The sequence below is a fragment of the Rhinolophus sinicus genome, chromosome 3 (assembly GCF_057876585.1).
Source record: "Rhinolophus sinicus isolate RSI-liver-muscle chromosome 3, RSI-T2T, whole genome shotgun sequence".
NCBI classification, from domain to species: Eukaryota; Metazoa; Chordata; class Mammalia; order Chiroptera; family Rhinolophidae; genus Rhinolophus; species Rhinolophus sinicus.
The window spans coordinates 22,993,052-23,020,884 of NC_142503.1; the positions used below are offsets into that span (position 1 = coordinate 22,993,052).

At 38.6% G+C, this 27,833-nt stretch overlaps 1 protein-coding gene and 1 long non-coding RNA gene across 3 annotated transcripts in view; one reads left to right on the forward strand and one right to left on the reverse strand.

The window, feature by feature from the left end:
- The window catches only part of AGXT2 (alanine--glyoxylate aminotransferase 2), a 40,255-nt gene extending 21,545 nt beyond the window's left edge, over positions 1–18,710 (reverse strand). The window contains exons 1-5 of one of the 2 annotated variants that reach the window (XM_019737289.3): positions 18,552–18,710; positions 6,778–6,866; positions 5,370–5,554; positions 2,475–2,598; positions 870–964 (exon numbers count right to left, since the gene is read on the reverse strand). In XM_019737289.3, the coding sequence (XP_019592848.2) occupies positions 870–964; positions 2,475–2,598; positions 5,370–5,554; positions 6,778–6,866; positions 18,552–18,639 (581 nt within the window). In that variant the 5' untranslated portion in view covers positions 18,640–18,710. The remainder of the gene's footprint in view (positions 1–869; positions 965–2,474; positions 2,599–5,369; positions 5,555–6,777; positions 6,867–18,551) is intronic. The other variant, XM_019737290.3, reaches the window with a different exon arrangement.
- Positions 2,619–27,833, forward strand: part of LOC141570725 (uncharacterized) — a 53,621-nt gene continuing 28,406 nt past the window's right edge. Inside the window, exon 1 of the long non-coding RNA XR_012495169.2 lies at positions 2,619–3,058. This is a non-coding gene — a long non-coding RNA (uncharacterized LOC141570725). The remainder of the gene's footprint in view (positions 3,059–27,833) is intronic.

Sequence of the window (27,833 nt, forward strand, 5' to 3'; positions counted from 1 at the left end):
TTTATTGCCTTATTTTATTGATAGCAAACGTTTGCTCATCCCTGTAGTTATTTCATGTGTTTTTATACGTAACGTGTAGTATTGGATGTGCTGTGGTAATCAAATCTTGTGGAAATCTTATCTTCTTTAGAATCCAGACAGAAATCATGGCCAGACAGGTGAACACGTGGGATGATTTCTTCATTCCATCAACTTTTACTATAACTTACTACTGTCTTTTACATAAACCTTATTAGAAGAGTGTTTCAATGTGCTGTATAAAATTACCCAAGAGAGGCGACTATAAGCAAAATTCATAGTTTTCTATTATTTTAATGCTTATAATTTAGCCATCATTGGTGTATAATTGATGTATTAAATTATCAATTCTCAAAAGTCACCCAAAAGGAGCAGAAATATGCAGGGTTAGATAGGCATCCTCTGACCTTAAAAAGAATAAAAGATGGAAAATGGGTGCAGCCGGCACTATGAAATCAGCGTGTGGCTCCTTATCACAAGCAGACACTAAAGTGGGCCCAGTGTCACATGGTAATCATGCGCTTCTATGAGTGAAGACCAGTCATTTACCATATGTCGTAGTCATATGAGAAGCTAAAAAGCTGTCACATGACCTTTGATTGCATAGGAGATCTATGACATAACTAGGACTCCAAGAGCTTTGTTACCCTAGTCAGGGACCACGACCTTGGAGCAGGTCAGTTTGGATCGGGTTATTTCATCATATAATTCATTTGACTGATCCTGTCTTAAAACCAAAAATCGGAAACATGACCCCGGGAAATGCCCCTCCCTGGTATATTTTAAAGTTAGGCATTTAGTATTGGCGTAAGCCACTGTTATTAAAATTGCATATTCCAAGGTGTGATTACCTGAAAGAAATGATGTCTGTGTTATTCGAGTGTGCTCTGGCCATCAGCATAGCTAAGTCATTGGCTTCGGAGCCACTGTTCACGAAGAAAATGACCTGAGGGAAAAGGAAGACACATGGCCTCATGTTTTAATTTATTTCCTTATTAGCCAATCAATTCAAAATTGTTAAGGACAGTATGTCCCAGCCTCTGAGTATTATTTATTTTTCTTTTCCCATTTTTTAAATTGGTTTCAGGTGCACAAAACAATGTGATAGTTAGACATTTATCATTTATATCCCTCACACAGTGACAACCCCTCTCCCCCCATCCACTACCCCTCTGACATCGCACACAGCCATTACATTTCCACTGTCTCTATACCTAATGCTGTACTCTGCTTCTTGTACTCTGCTGGTATATATATACATACCAGCCTCTGACTATTAAGGAGAGTTGCGGTCAGTCCAGCAGTCCCATCATTTAATTCCCATCTTAATCCTATCACTCTTCATTGGGTAGCTGCTAAGTGCTAGACACACAAAAATGGCTAAGGGACTGTCCCTATTGTGAAACATTCTGGACTTTCATTGGCTTTCCTTGATGCTCTGCTGAATGCTAAGATGGGGAGACTTGCTGAGGTGTACACAGTGGTTAGTGGCCACGTAGATCTGAGAACAAAATGTCTTAGTTCCTGAACGTAAGCCTCCCCATCCGAAGGCTTGAAACAGGCCGGCTCCCTGGTCCTGCAGCCCCAGAGGGTATCCCAGCTTGTCTGTTCAGTGTGTGTAAATGCTGATAAAACAAGAAAACAAACCAAAAATGTTGCTCATCTTGGCCAAAAGCAACGGGAGATCGGAAGGGTAGTGGGTTCTCCAGACTCGGGACAGGCAGGCAGGTACGATGCCCTTGCTGACTTCCTTGCTTCTGCTCTGCCATGAATATGACTGGGCTGAACTGAGGCTGCAGCTATTCCAACTGTTTCCATCTCTTCTAGATAATATAGTGAATAGAATGTCCAGATAATGTAGTAAAATAATGGTAACAGCTAACACAAGGGACTGTTTTAGGTATTACATATATATTAACTCATTGAATCCCTAAATGCAAATCTTGACCAACATTTTAACATCTCAATTTGGTTAAAAAATTCGATCATTTCAGAGGCAGAAAAAAATCTCATTTAGCAAAAATATCTAAATGCCTTTAGACTAAATGAACTGGGTGATACATTAATTTTTATTTTAAAATGGCTCCACTCTTTGTCAAAGAAGAAACACAAATGACTTTGCAGAGGGGCTATGAAGCAAAGAGAAAAAAAACCTCTTGAGGAACATAAAGGAGAGAGTCAGGAGAGTGGGGGCTCCTGCCAAGTGGTTTCTGCAAAGATTTGGCGGTAAGGAGAACAACCAAGGACAGGCAGAGCTGGTCAAGTGAGTATTGGCTGGTCTCACCAGCAATTCGTAAAGTCCTTTCTTCTTGATTGCTTTCAAATATGAGTATTAGCGCACTACTTCAGCTGTTCAATGCACAGACCAAATGCCCTGCCCACGTTCCTACTTCCCAGGGCAGCTCCCCTGGGATCACGATGTGACACCCGGCCCTTTCATCCTGGAGCTTTTATACCTTTAGAGGCTCAGGAAGAAGTGCTGAAAGCTTCTCTGTGTATTCATGGATTAGAGGGTGGAAGAAGAAGCCACTTGTGTGCCACAGGCGGCCAAGCTGCTTTTGTGCCACTGCGTTTACCTTCCTGGGCAAACAGAAGAGCAGAGTTACCCACACTGCTGGGGGGCATGTCTTTCCCAACACACACGCTGTTCATTGAACCCAAATATATGGCCATTCCTCAAAGAGTTTCAAGAGGCTGATTTCATCCACACAGGAGAAAGAACTCTGACCACCAGAGGTGTCTGGCAATGGGATGTGTTGCTCAAAAGATAATAATTACCTCACCAAGAGAAGAGAAGTGTTTAAAAGAAGACTAAATGATTATCTCTTAGGGATTTTAGAAAAGAAATTCCTGGTTTAGAAGGGAGTTTGGACTTAGGATCTCTTCTAACCAGGTTTTCTCATTAACCACACTTTCAATAGTTTGGAAAATAACATGACTCATTGTAAGCCTGTGTGTTGTAGAACCATCAAGCACATGTATACAACACAAGATCAATACTTTTTCCTTTGAAGGAGATCCCCATTTCTGGGTCTTAGTGGTCAGTACGGAACATTTTGTAACTTCATTCTGAAACCACATTCTGAGAAAGAAGGTTCATGTTGGGGGACAGTGGGAACTCGGGGTAAATAGATATGTGGGAACTGACTAGGAATGCCTTGAAAAGACAGATCAAGATGTTTGATCTTGACCTAAAGGACAGCAATGACTAACATTTGGTACACAGCAGTCCGTTTGTTATTAATACCTGTCACTTCGAAAAGATCAGTTCAGTGGTTAAACAATTTTGAGAAATGCTAGATCACATAGGTTTTCTTACGGCAGTACTTTGTAGTACCTTTCATGGTCTTATGTGCACTGTTTCTCCCCAGGAGGGAGATATAGTTTACAGTGTTTCCCACACTTATTTTTTCACAGGACTCTTTACTAATGAATCTTTCCTTTGATCAGTGTTCCATAGAACTCACTTTAGAAAATTGTGAAATATCAATAAACTCTTAAACAGAAGAGATACTTGACAAAAGCATTATTTAGTAAAATAAATCTGAGAGCCACATGAGGGTGGAATGTAGGGGAAGACTGGAAATGGTGAGGCCAGCTACGAGGGCAGGGTGGCCTTCTAGGCATGGAAGGAGGAGACCCCCTAGGAGGCTGGGTTAGTGGGACTTAGTGAGAGGGACTAGTAGGAGAGGCATTTCAAGGGAGGGCAAACCAGACTTTGGTTGACTATAGGAAATGAAAGGCAAGGAAGAGTCAAAGATGATGTCAACTCTCTTGCCTGTGATATTGGGAAAAGTCCCGGATAAGTTGAGAAATACAGCTAGTTGTTTAGCTACCCAGCTCCTACGTAGCAGAGAATTTCTGCAGAGTAGGTAGCTCACTTGTGCTGCTTGAGTAAATGAACAGTTGGCTAGAAACAGTATTGTGGAGCACATGGTGGATTTGGTCTTGATAACATCGACTGTCAGCGGATGGTGGGATGTTATGGGGTGGGGAAGGGAGTGTTCTGGAAACTGTGTGAAATGTGGGACATCTTAATGCCTGCTCTAGGTTTACTAGAGTTATTATCATAGCTTGGTTTGGGGCCAAGCCTGAAGAAATAGAGTTGGGTAAGTCTGCTGAAAATATAGCAACTAATAACCAGATGTGGGGAGATGGGATGGGACCTATTCTATGAAGGGAAATAATAAGCTACAAAGGGAATATAGAAAGAAGAGCAGGGTGGCTAAGGAAAGAGCCTGGGAGACCCAGAGCTAGGGGGTCAGAGGGACTAGCTGCAGGATCAGTGGGAAATCAGGTGCACAAAGGTCATGAAGCCAGTAAGAGCGGTCGATTAACAAGGGCAATGTCCAACTTTATTGGGAGGCTTCAATGAGAATGTTAAAAAATTTCTCCTTTTTTTTTTCTTTCATGTGTGGTTTTCCTATGTTTTAAATTTCACTTGAAATTTATTCTGCATGTTCCTCAGGACCTTGCATGGGGCTAGTGCTCCCTGGAGACAGAAATGGGAAGGGGAAAGTTATGGAAGGAGAAGGTGAGGGCTGGACCCTGGAGTTAAAATTCACCCCTCACCACCTCACAGTTGCTTGTAGAGAAGACCCTTTGCCCCTACTTTGATAGAAGGGCCCAAACCTATTCAATTTACTTAGACTTGCTGCTTAATTTTCATCCCACTTAATGTCCATTTTATTGGCTAGATTACTAAAGGCAAGAGAAAACAGACATTAAAATGAGATGGCTGCACTGAAACCAGGACCATAGAAGGACCTACTGAGGGCATTGGTGTGGATGGGTTGATGACCCAGGTAGCAGAGGATCTCAGGATGAATAGATCCATCCTAATGTAAATTTTCAGCCATGGTTACATCTTCCTCTTATCGTCTTTCCTTCCTCATCCATCAGTCAGAGTAGGTGATGAAGTTCCTTTGGCTAGAAGTGATTTCTCATCTCTTGTCATCCCCACCCCCCACACCTGCCCCTGAATTCTCCGAGAATCTCCCGTCTTCCTCTTCTTTCTGCCTTTTCCTCAGTGCGTTTCCTCTCTGTGGAAAGCTGTTCCTAGTGAGGAGAAACACCCAGAAATGCAATACTCCATTCAGATGGTACATGCCATATTTCAGGTGCAATGAGAATGACTAACTCGTGTGTTGTTAAGAAAATGAAAAAACGCAGTGTTAAGAATTTTTTGTTGTCGTCATTACCCAGGAAGTAGCAAGGAGCATGTCAACCGTAAACTAGTATATGCCGAAGGAGAGAGAATTTTTAACCAGGGTTCTGAATCATTAACATGACCATTAGCCTGTTTGCCATATATTCTGGAGTGAAAAGCCCAGAATTTTAAGGATACTCACGGGTGGCAGTGACCGACACCGACAGTAACGATCCCAGAAAAGAAATCCAGGTATCTGTTTCCCTCATAATCAAATAGCCACTCCAAGTGACCCTGGTGGAGCAATAAAGGCTCTGAAAAATATGACGTCAGCATCGGGGACAGATGTTGCTTGTGGATCTCCAGGACACGGTCATAGGCGAGGGACTGTGGACGACAACATTTCAGTATTGAGAATCTTCCCTTTCCTTATCTCCTCATTTCTTAAGACAGCCAGTTACCAGAGCGGGGCCTCATGTCTCTATGGGCTGAGGGTGAGGCCCCTGTGCTATGCTCACACGTGCATGTGTTTGCTCAGTTTCTTCCTTGTAGGATATGAAGGTCTTTCGTCTGATATTGGGGAAATTACTAATGCGGCCCTCTGATCCCTTTCTACATCAAACGTGAAGGAGGGGACTGAAAATTAATACCTCTCAATGGAAAGCCTTGGCTTTGATTTGATTTTTGCTGTGAAAAACAAAACAAAACAACTTTGGAAGTAAATGTCTGAAGTAAATGTCAATTTTTATTCCTTCTTACAGTTTTGTTTTGTTTCTTTTTAGGATAAAAAGTAAAGTGTGGGTGGTGTTCGTGTCTTTAATGATCAAACTTCTCTCCTATACTTCTCTTTGTGGGTCCCTCCTGACTACCTATTAATTCTACAATTTCTAACCTCTGAATATGACATATAAAATAAAAAGCTTGGGAAGAGAGAGAGAGAAAAAAATATGTATTAGCTTGAGAGCAAAATGATGACTTTATGTTTTTTAGTGGAGAACTCAGGAACATCAGATCACGCATTGCCATAGGAGACAGTCAAAATCAGAACATTATTTTTAATTTTCTTTTTTTAACTTTTTAAAATTTTATTTTTAGTGTGTTTTTTCAGGACCCATCAGCTCCAAGTCAAGTAGTTGTTTCAATCTAGTTGTGGAGGGGGCAGCTCACTGGCCCATGTGGGGATTGGACCAGCAACCTTGTTGTTAAGAGCACCGTGCTCTAACCAACTGAGCTAACTGGCCACCCCCAGAACAACATTTTTTAAAGTTAATGTGTCCTGTCACATTTTGTGATATATGTATTTATGTACCTGTATGTCTATATCCCTATTCCTGGGATGCATATATTGTGTCTTTCCTGCATTCTTTGCCTCTCTGTCTCTGTCTCTGTCTCTGTCTTTCTCTCACACACACGCACACCAATTTGTACAACAGCATTGAATGGAGTTAGGGGGTTCAGATGCTCCCAGTGACTTAAAAGGATAGATTCTCTGGGATGGGATGGCTCAGTGGCAGGCAGGGCCATTCGTGGGTCTTTTTGAGGAAACGATTCATTTAGCCCCTTAAGGAAGAACCACCTCTTTGGGGTTTTTCTAAAGCTCCCACTCTTACCTGGTATCTTTCGGGTGTGAAGTCACATGGAGGCATTCTGGGTTTTGTGTGAAGACCGAGCTTGGTTACAGATGTGCAGAAAGCACCTGCTAAAAGCGAAGTGAGTTAGGATCCTCAACTAAACATCACACAGGCCCATTTGTAAAAATCACTCATGGTTATCCAAATCAAGGTCCTTAGGCATTTTCATTTCTTAGTTAAAAAAAAAAAATCATTTCAGTCATCCTTTAGTTTGGATTTAAAAACTGAGTTTTCTGGAGGAACAAAAGGGTTTTGTTCCTTGAATCTAGTCAGGAAAGGCATGGAGGATGTTGGGGGAAGTTATGGTTTCCCTACCACAGTCCATCACAAGTTTGGGGAGCTCCTCCCCCACCCCCGGTGCCAACTACATGTCTCTTTTAGTTGCCCACACTTCTTCCAGTGCCATGTGTTGCTGGAATAGATCCTCTTTGTAAATAGAGGTGCTGTCTAAACTTTGGGTTGCCCAATACCTGAATCCCAGTACTTATCCAAGTTCGTGGTACTGGGTTGACTTAATAAACAAGAAATGAATGGCTGTTGACTATCCTTGTGAGGAATGAGGAGAGATAAGTACTAGGCAATGTATTATATTAACAAATAAATACTGCATGCAAATAGATCTGGAAGACAAACCTTCCTCCAAATCACAATACAAAGAGCATGACGTCACAAGACCGTGACAAAGCAAAGAGAAGCTGACCCAGAGGAATCATTAAATATTTGGAGCTAGAAGGGACCTTAGGTTTGTGTATGTCAAAATGCTCATTTTATAGATGAAGAAACCAGCCTAAAGTGGTTAAGTTAATTTGTTCAAGGTCACCAAGCTAGTTAGCTGCATGCAGAACAAGAATAAAACTCCAAGTTTCTGATTCCCAGCCTAGAACTTTTTCACTCATTCATTGGCCACCTTCCCCTTCCCCTGCCAGCACAGATTTTGATGTCTCTATGGCATTGCAATGGAATAATAAATAGAGTAAGAGATCAGAGCTGGAAGAGATGTCTAGAGACTTTTTAAGTCTCTTGGAAAAGAATGCTGCTAATTTTGAAGTCTGAGATAATTTTGCAGGTGCAGAGAGCTGAGGAAATGATGTCTCTTATTCAGCACAAAGGTTTGAATTCCTGGATGAAATGTTGGTATTTTGTGTGGTTATGAAGTCACAGTCCTGAGAAACACAATGAACAATTGTGTTTTTAAAGGAAGCTGAAAAGTAACAGCTCTAAATATGTTTTCTTTCAAAGAGGTCTCATTCACTTTTCTGCTCTAAAGAATCACAAATGTCATTAATTTGCTCTTCCTTTTAAAGCAAGTGGCTTTTTTCTCTCCATGCGCAAAAATGACCAAAAAGTGATAACTTAAGTTTTCTGAGAATTTCACGTTTTGAAAAGCTTTTCACTGTGTCCCTCTACATTAGTTACACTTCTGAGATGGAAAAAAAAAAATTCTGAATGTGTTTCTAAGAACTCAAATTCCCTTCTCTCTTTCAGTCTCATTTTCCTATCTGCAAAATTGGAGTTGTGCATTGAGAAGGCTGTAAGCTCTCTTGACTTCAAGGTTATGAGAATTACGAAAGTAGGCTGGAGGGGGAAGAGAATTGGAAAGAAAGATTTGATAAAGGAAAGCCTGGATTTCAAACAGTCAAGGCAGACTCATTCATTCATTGGTTCATTCATTCATTCATTCATTCATCCATTAACTCAACTGATAGGAATATGATGGTGGAATGAGGGCTCCAAATAAAATACATAAAATCCTGTTCTCAGGAAGGAAGGAAGGAAGGACAGAAGGAAGGAAAAAATGAAGACAGATAGCAGGCAAGTAGGAAAAATAATTGGTCAATAAGTAAAATAAGTCTAGATAACATCTGAAAAGTCTATTGCCTTTCATACCTCCCATCTCACTAAACAACCAAAACTTAAGAATAATAGGAATAATAATAATTGATGGCTAAAAAAGAAACAAAATACCTTGGTTTTCATTATTTCCTAGGAAAAAATTAAAATCTAAATATATAGATAATTGTCTGCATTCTTTTCTAAATTATGTATATGTAAATATATATAAATATAAATGTACATATATATTTAATTATAGTTGACATTCACTATATTCAGCTTCAGCTTCAGGTGTACAGCACAGTGGTCAGGAATCTACACTGTCCATGAAGTGATCTCCCTAATAAAACATGTACCCATCTGACACCCAAGAAAATCTTTGCAACATTAATGATTATATTCCCCAAACTGTCTTCCATACCCCCGTGGCATTATTGTGGCTACTAATTTGTACTTTTTAATTCCTTTACCTTCTCTCTCAACCCCACCCATCTAGCAGACATCAGTTTTTTCTCTATATCTCTGAGACTACTTCTGTTTAGTTTGTTCATTTATTCTGTTGTTTAGATTCCACATACCATGTTTCCTGAAAATAAGACCTAGCTGGACCATCAGCTCTAATGCATCTTTTGGAGCAAAAATTAATATAAGATTGGGTATTATATTGTATTATATTATACGTAATCTTATATTAAAATAAGACCGGGTGTCTTATTAATTTTTGTTCCAAAAGATGCATTAGAGCTGATGGTCTGTTTAGGTCTTATTTTTGGGGAAACACGGTATAAATGAGATCATATGGTATTTGTCTTTCTCCAAGTGACTTATTTCAATTAGCAAAGTGTTCTCTAGGTCCATCCATATCGTTGCAAATGGTAAGGTTTCATTTTTCTTTATAGCCGAGTAATACTCCATTGTATAAATGTACCACAGTTTTTTAATCTAGTCATCTACCGCTCGGCATTTCAGTTGTTTCCGTGTCTTGACTATTGTGCATAGTGCTGCAATAAATATAGGGGTACATATATTTTTTTTGAATTAGTGTTTTGGGTTTCTCTGCAAGATACCCGGGAGTAGAATTGCAGGGTCATGAGGTAGTTCCATTTTCAATTTTTTGAGATACCTCCATGCTGTTTTCCATAGTGGCTGCACCAATCTGCAATCCCACCAACAGTGCACAAGGGTTCCCTTTTCTCCACATCCTCACCAACACTTGTTGTTTATTGATTTATTGATGATAGCCATTCTGGCCAGAGTGAGGTGGTATCTCATTGTGGTTTTTATTTGCATTTTCTCTAATGGTTAGTTATGTTGAACACTTTTTCATATGTCTGTTGGCCATCTGTATGTCCTCTTTAGAGAAATGTCTCTTCACGTCTTCTGCCCATTTTTCAATTGGGTTGTTTGTTTTTTTTGGTGTTGAGTTGTATGAGCTTTTTTAAAAATAAATTTTGGATATTAACCCCTTATCTGATGTATCATTGACAAATATCTTCTCCCATTCAGTAGGATGCCTTTTTGTTTTATTGATGGTTTCCTTGGCTGTGAAAAAACTTTTTAGTTTGATGTAATCCCATATGTTTATTTTTTCTTTAGTTTCTCTTGCCCAAGGGGATATATCAGTAAAAATATTATTAAGGGTAATATCTGCAAATTTACTACCTATATTTTCTTCTAGGAGTTTTATGGTTTTGGATTTTACGTTTAAGTCTTTAATCCATTTTGAATTTATTCTCGTCTATGGTGTAAGGAGGTGGTCCAGCTTCAGTTTTTCCCATGTGTCTGTCCAGTTTTCCCAGCATCATTTGTTAAATAGACTGTCTTTACCCCAGTGTAAATTCTTGCTTCCATTGTCATAGATGACATGACCATATAGGTATGGATTTAGTTCTGGGCTCTCTATTCTGTTCCATTGATCTATGTATGTATCTGCTTTTATGCTAATACCATGCTGTTTTGATTACTACAGGCTTGTATTATGATTTGATGTCAGGTAGCATGATACTTCCCACTTTGTTCTTATTTCTCAAGATTGCCGTGGCTATTTGGGATTTTTATGGTTCCACATAAATTTTAGGATTATATATTCTAGTTCTGTGAAAAATGTCATTGGTAATTTGATAGGGATTGTGTTGAATCTATACATTGCTTTAGGCAGTATGGACATTTTAACTATATTAATTCTTCCTATCCATTAATTGCCTGCATTCTTTATTCAAAATAGCTTATGTTTTGAGAACGACGTAAGAGTTCAGTGTTAATAAAACTTCTCTTGGGTTCTTGGAAATTGTGTGTGTGCATGTACACACATGCCTGTTTGTGTATGCATGCATGAGGGCTGTGTGTGTATGGGGGGAGACAGACCCAAGAGGAGTGGGGGAAGGGATAACTGAGATCTGAGGTAATAAAACTGAATCCCAGGTCTATTTCTGTATAGACATATTTTTGTTTCCTTTTTTATCATTTTAATTGTCTGATGTTGCCTTTTTGGGCCGCTAAACACAGATGACAACTAATGATTTTCATCCAATTCACCAATGTCCACTTCAAGTCACCTGGACAACTCAACTTAAAAGTGACATTTAATTTGGAGAACCCCACCACACTTACATAATAAATGCCAAGTGGGTAAGTAAGTTTAGTTTTCCAACTGCATAATTCTCACAGAGTTCCACAGCAAGTAACCTTAACTTTTTCTTCTTTCCCCCCAAATCAATCAAAAAGTGAAAACCTGTTGGGCAAGATTAGTGAGGGAAATCGATTTTTGTGACGTTTGAAAATTCTAGGGAAAATTCTCTTTGTAATGATAAAGATTTTTCTAATATCCACAACCAACTTTCAACACAGAGAAGGCATTTATCAAGGGCTTCCTTACTCATAAAAAAACAAGGTTATAAAGTATTTGAAAATACACAATGGACGCAGTTAATGGAACATTAAGGCGATTTACTGAAATGCTTTACTTCTGCCTAGCATGTTAGGCAACTTTTAAATAATCTGTCACTTTGGTTATCTCATTTGATACTTAGCATCGTCAAGGCTTTAGGAAGATTTTGTCTTTCACCTTAGAGCTGAGGCTGAGATAGAGTAAATGTGAGGTGTTTGCAGTTTTGAGGGCTTCCCATAGGGTTAGGGGCTTGACATGCCACCTCATGGAGGCTTGTTGAGACAAAGGTGAGGTCTGGATAAGTGAGGGGCAGTGGTTTTGGTTGGGCAGAAATTTTTTCTCATCTGCACCCCGCTGGTGTGCAGATGACTACTGTGTAACAACCAAAGGCTGCCAGCTCCCAGACGTGGCGGGCACCTTTTTTTCCTTCATAAACTGTTCCGCAGTCTGCAGGGTTAGAGGACTTTTATAGTTGCTGTTCAGTATCATCCAATCCCCCATCACAACTAATAGGACTCTAGTCTCTGTGGGGTACCACTTCTGCCAAACCATGTGCTCTGAGAGACAGGATAACCCCACCAAGGCTGCCAGGGTAAGGACAGGAAACCTATGATGGATGAATGAGATGTCCTCTCCTTAGGGCCTGAAGTCTCCTGAGGGCCTGAGAATACAACCCGGATGGAGAGAATAGCTGGCAGCCTTTATCAGAGCCATGACACGCTTAGGAAGCATTTGCTGCCCGACCTTCCCTCGTGTCTCTTCATGCCCAATCCTGCCCACCTCCTCACTCTTCTGTTGATTCTTTCCACCCTCCCTCCATAGCCTTCCAATACACAAGCTTTTGCTTTAAGTAAACCAGGCCCAGTTGCTGTTGTTCACAAGCGAGAACTCTGCCTGATCCTGAGGCTGGCAGGTCGTCCTTCCTTTTGGCACTTTTGGGAGCAGGCCCTGTCTGAGGTCACCCCTCCTGGCCCTTGGCAAGGGTTAAATCAGTTCTGAGGCTCCTGTGAAAACTTCCTGGAGCAGTGTGGGCGGGAGACTTCCCTTCAGGGCTAATTTTAATGTTTTTCTCAGAAAAAGGGTTGCAGAAATCATGGGAAGCTTCTCAGGGACATGGGCGTTATTTGCCATCACCTGCAGCCCTGTGCACCCCTCCTTGGCAGCGAGAAGGCAGATGATAGGAAAATGGTACATTCGAGCACATACCCCTCCTTCCTGGAATGTTATACATTTATCAATCGTTAGCTGGTTAGTAAGAAAGAAGGCACCACTGAGATATTTTCTTTGCTCTTTTATACTGAAAATAAATTGCTTCTATAACTTTGCATACATATTTAGCCCTAAATGATTGTGCATATCAAATATAGGCAAGGTTGAATATTTTATGTACTCATATATCATCCAGTGTGTAGGTTGGTGTTATACGAGGATTGTGATGCATTTATTTTTGTGTTTCCGACAGTACGTAACATCTGATGATCTCCCTACCTAACATACCCCTGCCTCCTCCTCCCTCCATTTTATCTTTCTACCGCTTCACCCTGATTTGGCTTTATTCACGACATGTGTCTCTACTGGAATTTTTTTTTTTTTTTACTTATTTGTTTACCTGTTTATGCTCAGTCTCTCTCAGTGGGATACATAAGGCAGTAGTTTTACTTTGCTTACTATGGCTCTGCTTACGGTACAGGTGCACAGTAGGTGCTCAAATACATTTTTTTAAAATAATTTTTTATTAATTACAATTGACATACAATATTATACTAGTTTCAGGTGTACAACATAGTGATTAGACATTTATACAACTTATAAAGTGATCACCCTGATAAGTCTAGTATCCATTTGACACCATACGTAGTTATTACAATATTATTGACTATATTCCCTGTGCTGTACTTTATATCCCCATGACTACTGTGTAACAACCAATTTATGCTTCTTAATCCCTTCATCTTTTTCATTCATCCCTGCAACCCCTCTCCCATCTCACAACCACCAAAATGTTCTCTGTATTTATGAGATTGTGTTCTGTTTGTTCATTTATTTTGTTTTTTAAATTCCTCATATAAGTGAAATCATGTGATATTTGTCCCTCTCTGTCTGACTTATTTCACTTAGCATAATACCCTCTAGGTCCATCCATGTTATTGCAGATGGCAAGATTTCATTCTTTTTTGTAGTTGAGTAATATTCGATTGTATGTATGTACCACTTCTTTATCCATTCATCCATCGATGGACACTTAGATTGCTTCCATATCTGGGCTATTGTAAATAATGCTACAATGAACCTATGGATGCCTGTATTTTTTTTTTGAATTAGTGCTTTAAATTTCTTCAGATAAATACCCCAAAGTGGGATTACTGAGTCCTTCTTTGTTTCTTGTTATAGCCTTTGTTTGTTAAGTATTGCTGCCCCAGCATTTTTTTTCCATTTCCATTTTCATGAAATGTCTTTTACCCACACTTTTAATTTCAGTCTGTGTATTTTCTTTTTTTATCTGAAGTGAGTGTCTTGTAGGCAGTATGTGTAAGGGACCTGTTTTCTTATCCATTCAACCACACTATGATTTTTTCTTTTTCCAGAATGCTCTTTATTTGGACACTCACAGGACATGTTCCCAAGTATTTGTTTGAAGTTACGTGCAAAACTCATTCTCTCACTTTCCACCTGCTCTGCTTTTCCTTTGGACCGATGTATCTTAAAGCCTACAGTTCTCAGCTATTGTGAACATGCAGGCAATGTGTTAGGGACCTACATGGAGCATCTGCTTCAAAATATGGAGTAAGAGTCTATGGACAAAGTCACTAAGACATTGAAACTCACAGGGGACCAAGGCAGAGAAAGGCGACAAAATCAGTTCATGAATTTGGGACTGTGAGCTTCCAGGGGAACAAAGAACACGCTAAAAAACATTGTTTTGATTCTTCCTGTTTGAGAAAAATACAATGAGCCCTGAATTTATGTTTCTATATTTACCACTGTCTGTAAGTCACTAAAGATCATTCTATGTCTTTTGATTGGAGCATTTAATCCCTTTACCTTTAAAGTAATTGTTGATAGATATGTAGTTATTGCCATTTTATTATTTATTTTTTAAATCTTTCTTTTTCTTTTTCTTTCTTTCTTTCTTTTTTTTTTTTTTTTTGTCTTAAAGAAGTCCCTCTAACATTCCTTGTAATACTTTGGTGATGATGAAGTCCTTAACTTCTTCTTGTCTGGGAAGTTCTTTATCTGTCCTTTGATTCTAAGTGATAGCTTTGCTAGGTAAAGTAATCGTGGTTGTAGGTCCTAACTTTTCATCACTTTTAATATTTCCTGCCAATCCCTTCTGGGCTTCTGTTGAGAAGTCAGCTGATAGTCTTACGTGAACTCCCTTGTAGGTAACTGCTTTTCTCTTGCTGCTTTTAAGATTCTTTCTTTGTCTTTAAGTCTTGGCATTTTAATTATGATGTGTCTTAGTGTGGGCCTGTTTGGGTTCATCTTGTTTAGGACTCTCTGAGTTTCCTGGCGTTGTATGTCTGTTTCCTCTGCTAATTTAGGAAAGTTTCCATCATTATTTTTAAAATCTTTATTAAATTTAGTGGGGTGACATTGGTGAGTAAAATTATATAGGTTTCAAGTGTACGATTTTATAATACATCATCTATATATTACCTTGTGTGTTCACCACCCAGAGTCAGTTCTTCCATTACATATACTTGACCCCCTTTACCCTCTTCTACCACCCCCACCTCCCCTTACTCGCTGGCAAACACTAAACTGTTGTCTGTGTCTATGATTTTTTTGTTTGTTTGTTTTGTTCTTTTGTTACTTTCAGTTTTATATGGTACATATGAGTATAAGTGAAATTTTTCTGTCCGACTTATTTCTGACTTATTTCACTTAGCATGATAATCTCAAAATCCATCCATGTTGTTGCAAATGGCAGTATTATATCTTTTCTTATAGCTGAATAATATTCCATTGTATGTATGTACCACATCTTCTTTATCCAATAATCTATCAAAGACACTTTATTTCCATGTATTGGCCACCATTAATAATGTGGCAATGAACATAGGGGTACAAATATCTTTATGGATAAATGTTTTCAAATTTTCAGTAGGTATCCAGATGAGGGATTGTTGGGTTGTATGATAATTCTATTCTTAATTTTTTTGAGGAACTTCCATACTGTTTTCCATAGTGGCTGTACCAATTTACATTTTCAACAGCAGTGTTTGAGGGTTCCTTTTTCTTCACAACCTCTGCAACACTTGTTATTATTTGTCTTGTTGATGGTAGCCATTCTAACAGGTATGTGGTGGCATCTCATCGTAGTTTGGAATTGCATTTCCCTAATACTTAGTGATGTTGAACATTTTTTCATATATCTGTTGGCCATTTGTATATCTTCTTGGGAGAAGTGTCTATTTAGGTCCTCTGTACATTTTTTATTTGGATTGTTTATTTTTTGTTGTTGTTGAGTTGTGAGAGTTCTTTATATATTTTGGATATTAGCCCCTTATAAGAGGCATTGTTTGCAAATATCTTCTCACATTTGTTTGGTTGCCTTTTCGTTTTGTTTATGACTTCTTTTGCTGTGCGGAAGCTTTTTAGCTTGATGTAGTCCCACTTATTTATTTTTGCTTTTACTTCCCTTGCCTCTGAGGTGAAATTCATAAAATCCTCTCTGAACCCAAGGTCCATAAGTTTAGCACCTAGCACCTATTCTTTCTTCCTTGCAATTTATTATTTTAGGTCTTATGTTTAGGTCTTTGTTTCATATTAAGTTAATTTTGGTACATGGTGACAGAGAGCAGTCTAGTTTCATTCTTTTGCACGTGTCTTTCCAATTTTTCCAGCACCATTTATTGAAGAGGCTGTCTTTTCTCCAGTGTATGTTTTTGGCTCTTTTGTTGAAATTTATCTGTTCATATATATGTGGGTTTATTTCTGGGTTCTCAATTCTATTCCATTGTTCTCTGTGTCTGTTTTTCTGCCAAAACCATGCTGTTTTGATTATTATCACTGTATAGTATCAAGTCAGGGAATGTGATACCTCTAGCCTTGTTCTTTTTTGCTTAGGATTGCTTTGGCTATTTGGGGTCTCTTGTGATTCCATACAAGTCTAATGATTTTTTTTGTTTTGTTTTATTTCCTTAAAAAAATGCCATTGGGATTTTGATGGAGATTGCATTAAATCTGTATATTGCTTTGGGTAATATAACCATTGTAACTATGGTGATTCTTCCCATCCATGAACATGGAGTATCATTCCTAGTTATAGGACTTCTGTTCATCTGGACTTCAGGCAATTCTCAGTGATGGTTGTTCTATAGTTTTGTTTCAGTTTTGATGTGGTCATGGGAGGAGGCCAGCACACTGTTTACCTATTCTGCCATTTTAACTGGAATTCATGGTACTCAAACACTTTTGATTAGATGTATATTTTACACAATATTTTGTGTATTATGTATTCAATGAGTGTGTACTTGAATAATCAAATATAAGCAGGCATATATATAGATACAGCACATAAAAAAAGTAGAAATAAAGTCCCAAAGGATTTCGAAAAGCTAGGTAAAGAGTATGACATTCATGTCTATGTGGCATGGGTTTGCAAAATTACTTCTTCTCTGTAGTTCCCTTGGCAGAGCTATGTTAAGGAGCCCCAATGCATTGATCAAGATCTTTAGGCACCAAGCCTCACCTGCCATTTCTAAGACATCCGCTACTACCATCAACTCAGCTCCATAACCATCATGGGTTAGGAAGAAAAAGGGGAAGGGGCTTCAGAGAGGGCTTTTTCATTTGTCAACAACTGGTACTTTCAGTATAGCATCCTCCTCATTGAGCATAAAACTCTGGGTTTACTTCTAGCTCTTTCTCAGAAAATGTTGGGGTTAAATGATGTTCTGGCAACAAACCCATGACTGAGGGAAGAGAGAACTCCAAACAGAACTGGAAGCAGAGTGGGTAGAAACGGTCTGGTAGAATCACCTGACTTGGGAGGCAGACAGACATGGCTTTGAATCCCAAGTTGTTACTTCTATGCTTCTGTCTTTGACAAAATTTCTTATTTATTCTTTATTCTTCTGTCTCCTTTTCTGTCAATTGGGATAATAGTGCTCACTAAAAAGTTTGGTTGAAGATTAAAGGAGATAATCATGTAAAGCATCAGATACGTGTTAAGTTTCAAAGACTTGCAATTTTCAAGGGAGTAAAAAGCAAATAGGAGAAGAAGAAAGAATAGAGAAAAAAGGAAAGATGAGGATAAAATGAAGATAAAATTTATCATAATGGGAAATGGGAAAAGGTGCCCTGTTCCCGGTTAGAGCTTATGAGGCATAGGGCGACACGATGGCACATAAACATGCAGCTAGCTGCCTATGCTCGTGTTTGCATGAGGGAAATTGGTAAGGAGGTGGTGGGGTTCTAGTGAAACAAGATACATGTGAAAATGACAAGCACATATGACATAATACGTGAAGCTATTACTGGCTGGCTACCCCACGTCTCCTTACAATTTCTGTTCCTGCTGGAGAGAGAAAGGACTCTGAGTGGAAGAGGAGGGCTCAGGGTTGAGTTCTAGTTTCTTGGGTAAATGACTGCACTTCTCTGTCAGTCTCCTTGTCGGTAACTGAGGGGATGGTTCCATCTCCTGGGGGCACGGTGGAAATGTGTGAGGATGCCTTATGTCTTTTAAAGTAGTCAGCCAAAAATATCTCTATATTGCATTGAATACTTTACTTTAAATTGCTTTTCTTTTATTTCTTCTTTGTATTACAGCTAAGATATCATGCTGCTTTTATTTTGAAAATGTATATAGTCAGGTTTTATTATGCATGAATTTTATTTCAGGACAAAAAGGGTCATTGGAAAATACTGGACATGAGAGAGGGGCGTTGGATCTGACAGGATGAGAACTGCTGTGTCAGATGACCTGTCTCTAAGACCCCATCCAGGTCTAACATTCCAAAATTCCAGAACATAGCCCTTTCCCCTCACTGACCCTCCACCGACCCATGACTCCCTAGTTTCCACTCACCGCTCAGAGAAGGGCACTTCTTTCGGATCCTGAGAAAGGAAGTCTCCAGGCGCAAAGTCCTAGGCAAATGTCTCCAGGCTAGAGTCATGTCTCTTAGTCAGGATGCAAATCTCTATGGAAGCAGTTCGGAGGAAGGGTTCCAACTGCTCATCCCCCGGCTGGACTTTGAAATTAGGACGGAAGGGGAGGAGCTCTAGAGGGAATCCTGGAATGGTTACTGCCACCACTTCAACAAACGCAGAGCTTTCAGGGCTGGCGACAGTGCCTTAAGGAAAGAGAAAGAAAAAGGGAGTGGGGTAGGGAAGGAGGGAGAAAGGAAAGAGAAAAAATGCAGGCAGGCAAAGTGAAGGTCTTCTGGACTAGTTTTGTTAGTTTTGTGTTCCATCAGGGTCTCATTGGGGTGGGTTTCTCTGCAGGAGGGTGGGAATGGGTGTGGGGGAAGGGTCAGGAATTGAGAAGGAGGCATATGAATAGAGAGAGAAGGGGAATATGTATGAAGTAAATGAATAAATAAATTGGTATTGGTATTGGGGCATCTTAGAGAAAGGGAAGAGGGATTATCGGAGAAGGGGGCACTCCAAAGGGAAGGAGAGGGCCACCAAATAGCTACGGAAAGCTCTAGATGCTATGCATCCCCTTAGTTGTCTGAATGAGGCAAGAAGATGAGAGCTGAGGAGTTAGGGCACTTTATTTTTATTACATTTTAATTTCTTAAATTCCCAGTTGTCATTCCTGCCTCCCCCTCCTCTAATCTCCATAAGCAGCTATTTAGTCTGTTTGATATATATCTTTTTGTTAGTATATATTCATAAAATGTGTATTGCTAGGGGTTCATGAATTTTTCATTTATAAATATGTATCCTATTTTTCCCACTCAGAGCTGTGCTTCTAAGATCCATCCAGGTTGCTCTGAGTATATCTTTTCCAGGTTTCCAACTGCTGCCAGCAGGAGTCAATGTGCCTTTGCATGGCTGTGCTGAAGGGGGACAGTGACAAAGGCAATTGGAGCTGGAGGGTACAGGGCATATGGGTCAGCACCATACAAGGGGGACAGTTAACTTGGTCACATCCTCCACCAACATCTGGGAAACAACCTTTTATCCCAAATACCCACAGGAGGCAAGGGTACCAGCTAAGCCCAGAAAGTGTTCTAAGTTCGATGCACATTGTCCCATTTTGTGTGGGCTCCCAGCTCCCAGCCCCTTCTGCTGTGGCAAATAGTTATGTGATCTGACTGGGGATGACCCATGTCAGTGAGACTAGGGATGACACAGCCTCTTACGGGGTGTCCAATCTGTCATGGCCTGAGGTGAGAAAATATTGAGTTCCTGAAGTTTGGCATGTGTTCTTCAGCTCCATGGGGCTATGATCAAATTTGTCCTTGTTACTGCGGGCTGCCACCTTCTGTGACTTGAGATTTTTCTGGGGCTGTAAGTTCAGAGATTGTGATGGTGCGAGGCACCCAGTGACATCAGTGGCTGCCTAGGGTGGGGACTGCAAAGCACTGCATTCTGAATAACTGCAACATGAAAAGTGGGGTCTTTTTCTTGAAAAAGAAAAAACCTTTTTTTTCTGATTACCATAACAATACATAGTTTTTATGAAAACAAACTGAAGCCTGGAAAAGCATAATCAAGAAAGTAAAATCACAATAAATCTGACCATTATATTTTAGTAAAGACTCTTTCAGAAGTCTTTTTACATGTGTATGCCTGTGTATATACAAGCCATTTTACAAATTGCTTTGTCAGTTATCCAGCTTTTCAAGCAAAAAATATAGATCTGAGTAATCTTTCCTAATTTTTTCATAATATTCCATTATATATTTTATTTAATTTTGGAAAGTTCTTGGCCAAGATTACAACTTGAAATCTTTCTTCTTTTCTGTCTTTTCTTCTTTTATTTCAATTACACATATATTACACACCTTTTGAAATTGTTTCACTGTTCTTGAAGGTTCTGTTATGTTTTACCCCCTCTTTGTTCTCATTGCATTTTAGTTTTGGAAGTTTCTATTACCTATCTTCAAGCTCACTGATTCTTTCCTCAGCCTGTCCAGTCTACTAATGAGCTCATCAAAGACATTCCTCATTTCTATCACAGTGTTTTTGATTTCTAGCATTTCTTTTGGACTTATTCATAGCGTTGCCATCTCTCGGCTCACATTATCCATTTGGTATCACATAATGCCTACTTTTTCCATTAGAGGCCTTAACATTATCATAGTTCTTTGAAATCGGAGGGTTCTAGTATCTGTGTCATGTCTGAGTCTGGTTCTGATGCTTGCTTTGTTTCTTCAGACTGTGTTTTTTTCGCTGTCCTTTTAGAATCCTTTGCAACCTTTTGATAAAAGCTGGACCTGCTACACTGGTACTGTTGAGGTAAATACGTCTTTAGGGTGAGATTTTATATTAATCGAGCTGGGAGTTGGATATGTTTAATGTTTGCTGCAGCTGCAGGTGCCAGAGGATTCAGATGTCTCTAGCTCCCTCGCTTTTGTGTCCTCTGGTGTCTTAAGGCTTCCCTAAGAACTTCTTAAATAGACTCAGCATCTGGCACCTTCTTCCGCTGTAATCCATTTTAGTATCCTGGAGCTGTAAACTCTGTGATGAGATCTAGATCTTTCAGTGGGCCTGTGTCTCTGGGCTGTGACCTTCACAAGTGTTTCTCCAGTAGTGTAACTTAAAAAAATAAATAAAAAAAGCGATCCTACCCTCAACTCCCTCCTTTGGCTTCAGGTTTTCCAGTCTATTTCCTTGAATCCCTTATCCCTGTTGAGTATGTTGTTTTTGTTTTTCCCTCCTCTAGATGAGACAGGAAGATTAGAGGGGACTTTAGGGATAATGTCTTTCACGGAGCTGATACAGTACAGGGCCCTGCCCTGGCAAAGTCATTTCCCCCAAATAATAGACCTTCCTTCTGCCTTTTTTTTTTTTTAACAGGACTTTCTTGGGAAACAGTGTGTTATTCTAAGTCAAGTTGTTGTCCTTTGAGTCTTAGTTGTGGAGGGCACCGCTCAGCTCCAGGTCCAGTTGCCATTGTTAGTTGCAGGGGGCGCAGCCCACCATCCCTTGAGGGAGTCAAACTGGCAACCTTGTGGTTGAGAGCCCACTGGCCCATGTGGGAATCAAACCAGCAGCCTTTGGCGTTAGGAGCACGGAGCTCCAACCACCTGAACCACCGGGCTGGCCCTAGATCTTTGTTAAAGTGAAGGCTCTGAGCACATTTCCCAATAATTAGTAGTCTCCTTCCCCAGCCAGAGCTCCTCACCATGAAAACTTGGTGCTATTCCTCTAGGTAAGGCCCATAAAGTTTGGTGTTCTCCAGAGGCTGTGGCAACCAGGGAGTTTCTCATTCTCACACTCGTCTACACTAGTCATCCAGCAGTTTGTCAGAATTACTGTTTAAGTGTTCTTACCAGTTATGACTCTGGAGGCGTTAGCTGCAGGGTAAGCAGGTCTTTGCTGTGACTCTCAGGATTTGCCTGCATCTCCAGATGTTTCTGATAGGTTCAAGAAAAGCCCATTGATTTCCATTTGTGCAGCTTCTTCTTGTAAAAATGGGAATGACAACTTTTAACCTCTTTGCATGTTGAAGATAAAGCTGGAAGTCCCCATATATTTCATTTAATAAGTCCTTATTGATGGACAGCTATATTTTCTCCAACAGCCTAGGACATAGACTTTCGTGCACTGTGCTAATTATGGTTTTCTTTGGATAAATTCCTTGAAGAGGAATTGCTAAGTTAAAATGTATGTATGTACATTTTAAATGCACTCCAGTATGATGGCATCAATTTATAACTCAATGAATATTGCACAAAACTGTTTTCTAAGATATTGGGTCTTTTGACCTTTTTAGAATTCCCGTGATATTCTACTGAATCTTTACACTGGGATGAGAGGAAACTTAGATTCCCCCCAGATCATCATTTTCAGTTTAAGAGTCACCTGAAATATCGACCTAAGATCCTACCTTAAGTTCACAGATAACATTCCTGTTAAACAGATGTTATTTGTCAGTGAGAAGGGGCTTTCAGAGACATCTACTCTGGATCTTTTTCTTCTCTCCTCATCAAGCAGATCAGGTGTAATTTTCTCCATTTTACAGAAAGGTCGAGATGAGGAGCTACCCCAGTGTACAGTGTGGTATAAATAGGAGGCGCCGTACATCAACCTCTTGCTTTTTCTATTTCCCAGATAATGCATTACTTTGAAGGTACAGAATGTATTTCACCAGGTTATTTCACCACAGGGACTTGGACTGAACTCATCGCCCTGTCTTATCTCTGAAACTTACTTTTTGTTGTTGATGCAACATGTTTTATTTATTTATTTATTTATTTATTTATTTATTTATTTATTTATTTATTTATTTATTTATTTTTAAGGAGAGCGCAACTCACAGTGGCCCATGCGGGGATTGAACTGGCAACCTTGGTGTTATTAGCACCATGCTCTAACCAACTGAACTAACCGTCTTATTTATCAGTTCTTCTGGTAAAGTCTAGCTCAAGGAATAGCTTTTCAGGACTATCTAAATACTGAAATCCACAGAATTGTCGTCTTTCTGTGAATTTGGTTGCATGTATCTTTAAAAAAGATAATTGGCAAGTGAGGAATCATGGAAATTCTGTTGTCATGTTAATGATTATAGAGGAGGATTTTTTTTTTTTTTTTTTTTTTTTTTAAACACAGGTTCATCAATGATTTATCAGTTGAGTCCAGGGTATAACTGAACTTTGCTTTTTGCTCCCAGCTCTGCTGCCAGTAACAGAGCAGCGTCTTGGAAGAAAATAAATAACAGTTTTACCAAAGTGATCCCTTCCCTTTACTAACTCATTTAGAAGTCATGGAATTGAGGAAATGGAAAAAGTTTATGAGGATTTCAGATGAATCCTACTTTCCATGAAACTGCATGTTACAGGCATTGTCTTCTACAGGAAAGCACCGTAAAGGGTGGCATGTGCAGGGTGTTCAGCCCAAGGTGCAGGGATGGCAGGTGTGTTAGAAGAGAGTAACTGCATAGTGGCTCAGGTACTGTAACCCTGTAATCAGTTTCATGCAGGCCTGATTTTCTTGAAAAATGGTGCAAAGTCCTTTCATTTATTTATTAGGACAAACTGTTTGGACAAGGCTCATCTGGAGTTAATAGACTTAATATTTTTCAAAAGTCAGTCTGGTGAAACCTGGGGGGCACATGGGTTACCCAGCCTCCCCACTGCACTGCCGTCCTCAGGAGGGAGAAAGCATGCCCCTAATGCTGACTGTATCAGCACAGTGCCTGGCACACAATGCGTAACAAATGTTGTTTCATAATGGATATGTTTGAATGACTGACAGTTAACTTAACTGGGGCAGACTTGTATTTAAAAGGAGGCTCATGAATATCCAAGTCAGTCTCTTTTTGGTAGACTGTATGGCAGAAATATTTTTGTGCATAGTCTCCTCTGTTACCAGTTGGACTTCTCCAGTTGTTCACGCCCTTGAATTTCACAACCAAAGCACATTGTTTCTTCCAATCACAGCAGGATGAGATTCCTTAGAATTTGGCTCCAGGATTGTTCCCATATGGGGAAAGAATTGCCCCTAAACTTGGGCCCTCAGATACAACAAATTATCTGACTAGGATCTTTAATTATATCTTGTTCCTATAATAATTATTGCTATAAAATTGGCTGATTTAAATTGCAAATTGCAAAGCCATTTAGATTGCCAAAAAAAAGAAGGAAAGGTACACCAGATGAGAGAAATGTAACTGATTTATCATCTAAAGGAAAAATTTGTAAATAGAATGAGAAAACAAAATCTAACTACAATAGCCCCCTTCATTAAAAGAGGGATATGTTTATTACAATATCCCCAGTGGATACCTGAAACCACAGGTAGTATTGAAACTTATATATATTCTATGTTTATTTTTTCCAATACATACACACCTATGATAAAGTTTAATTTATAAATTAGCACAGTAAGAGATTAATGACAATAACTAATAATAAAATAGAACAGTGGTAACAATTATAGAAGTTATATGAATGTGGTCTCTCTCCCTCTCTGATAGCCAATTTGATAACCTAGATTGTTACTAAATGACTAACAAATAGGTAGTGTATACTGCATGGGTGCGGTGGACAAAGGGATAATTCATGTCTCAGGCAGGACGGAGAGGGATTGCGTGAGATTTCATCATGCTACTCAGAATGGTGTACAATTTAAAACATGAATTGTTTAGTTCTGGAATTTTACATTTAATATTTTCAGACTGCTGTTGACTGCATGTAACTGAAACTGTAGAAAGTGGAACCATGGGTAAAGGAGAAATATTGTATGTGCTGTGTGTAGAAGACACACTTAAAACGTAATGACATAGAGCAGTCGAAAGTAAAGGAATGGAAAGAGACTCATTAGAGAATTACCATTAGAACGAAAGCTAGTATAGTAATATTAATATAAAAAAATAGATCTTGAGACAAAAAGAATCATTAAGGATAAAGGGCATCATATTTACAACAAAAGGGATAATTCATTAGGAAGACTGAACACTTAAATCTATATACACTTAATAATAGAGCCTCAAAATATATAAAACAAAAATTGATAGAATTATGAGGAGAAAGAGGAATTTCCATAACCCTAGAAAAAGATTTCAATTTCCTTACAAATCACCTCAGAAAATTATATCTCAAGTAGCAAAAAAGATGAATCTCATAAATGCAAAAATCTTAAATAAAATTTTAGCAAGTTGAATGCAGCAAAGTTTGCAAAAATATATTATAATAAAAAAGAATTCATCCCAAGAATTTGAGGGTAGTGTAACAAAGTATTTTCTCTAAATTAATTCTGTGTAATAATTTACATATTAACTGAATAACAGAAAAGCCACATCATCGTATCAATATATGTAGAAAAAAATTTTGAGGACATTTAATACCAATTCAAGATAAAAAAATTACTGGCAAACTAGGAATAGAAAGGAATTTCCTTAACATTACCAAGGGTATCTGCAAAAACTTCCAGGAAACATTATACTTAATGGTGAACATTTAGAAGGATTCTCTTTAAAGTCAGGAACAAGAAAGAATGTAATGACTACTACTCTGCTTCTATTCAACATTGTACTGGAAATTCAACCCCAAGAAATAGATAAAAAAAAAAGAAGTAAGAAGAATAGGGACCAGAAAACAAGAACCAGTTATTACATTTTAATCATATAATTGTAAAAATGGAAAATCTAAGAAAATCTACAAATTATAAGAACTAATAATTGAGTTCAATAAGGTTTCAGGACACAGGATCAATATTAAAAAATCAATAGTATCTACATACAAGTAACAACCACTTAGAATAAGATAATTTTTAGAAAGATACTATAGCAACACAAATTATATGGTGCCTAGCAATGAATCTAATAAAACACACGAATGGCATAAAGCTTTATGAAAGACTAAAGTAAATTGTGCTTGCTTCGGCAGCACATATACTAAAGTAAATAAAATGATATACCATGTTCATGATTAGAAAGACATGATATTATAAAGATGTAGCGTTTCCCAGAAGTACACATAAATTCAATTAACAGTGATTTAACTCCCAGTACAAATTTTTAGGAAAGTTGGTAGGCTTATCTCAAAATTCATATGATGAATTTTCTAGCCAAGAATGACTAGAATAATTTTGAAGAAGGTATTGAGGTACGGGAATTAATTTACCAGATAGCAGGACTGCATAGAATGAGGGTACCATCAGGGCAGTGATAGATAAACAACCACTGAACTGGAATAGAAGCCCAGACATTGGACTCAGGCATATGCAGAAACTTGGAAGATGACAAAGATGGCATAAAAGATAAGCAGGGAAAGGATGAGTTCTTCAGATACAGAATGGATTCCTTAGGACAATGAAAATTCAAATAGCAACAATATATCATTTTATGATCAGCAAATTCTCAAAAAATTAAAATATCTGACAGGTAATGATTAAGGAGGGAATGGAACCTCCTACATGAGGACAATTGCTTTGGGGAACAATTTATCAGTATTGAGGAAATGTTGAGATATGTGTTCTATGTGATCCGATAATTCCACTTCTCAATGTATATCCTCAAGAAAGCTTTGCAAATACTCAAAAAGTGAGACTTGCACTCAAATGTTTATTGCAGAGTCATTTATAATAGTGGAAATGGAGAGTTGATCTAAGCAGGGGTTAACAAATAATTTGCATATATGGGTACAACTGCACATAGCAGATAAAACCAATACATTAGAGTTTTTGAATCTCAAAACTCCAATGCTGAATGAAAAGAAATCAAGTTGCACAATAATAAATGCTGTTATCTATGGAAAATTCATAAACACCCAGAATAATTATATGTGTTGTTTATGGATACATATATATGAGGTAAATTAATTTTTTAAATGCCAGGAAAGATATATAATGGCTACATGATTATCGTTACCGCTGGAGAGAAAGGTAGAAAATTTGGTTATTGAGGGATGTAAAATACTGGCTCTATGATATTTCATTTATCTAAAAATAAAGGTATGGAACACATGGTAAACTGTATGGTATAATGTTAATATTTGTGAAATTTGGGTGTTGGTTAAGGGAGCTTTGTTATAGTGTTCTCTGTAATTTTCAAGTGTGTGTGAAATATCTTATGCAAGAAATAAAAAATCGTAAATGAAAGATTAAGTCACAGCTGGAGATGTAAGTGAAGACGGAAGGTAATTATAGGTAGGAAGATGTGAACAGAATAAAGTGTGAATCCTTAGCAGTGAGTTATATGGCTTAAGCTTCATTTGGGAACGTGAATTGTGTATCAGATTTGGAAAGTCTCTTTTTGATTGTCCTTAGTTGTTCCCAGAAAGCCCAGGGAAGCTCTGTGTGCTTCTAATCACGTTTGCGTTTTTAAGTCTCAGGTCTGGCAAATAAATAAAGACTAGGGGAAAGAAGAGATGTAGAAGTTAGTTGGCCTGCAAGCAAGATGTCAGTTTTGATTTAGAATGAGTAGGAAAATAAAATTGGAGAGTGTGTTGAAAGACAAGCACAAAAAATGTGTGCCTGAAAAAAAATGCCTCGGAGGAGTGTTCTAAAACAAATATTTTAGTATACGTCAGTGCATTTTATTCCCAGAGAAACTTAGAATGTTGTTCTTTCCTTCTTTTAAACAATACACCCTAATAAGTTTGTTGAAGCAAAGAAAAAATTTCTCCAAGTTACATTTTGTTCAAGGAATACATGTTTCATATGTACATTCAAAGAACCTCCAAAAACCATTGCT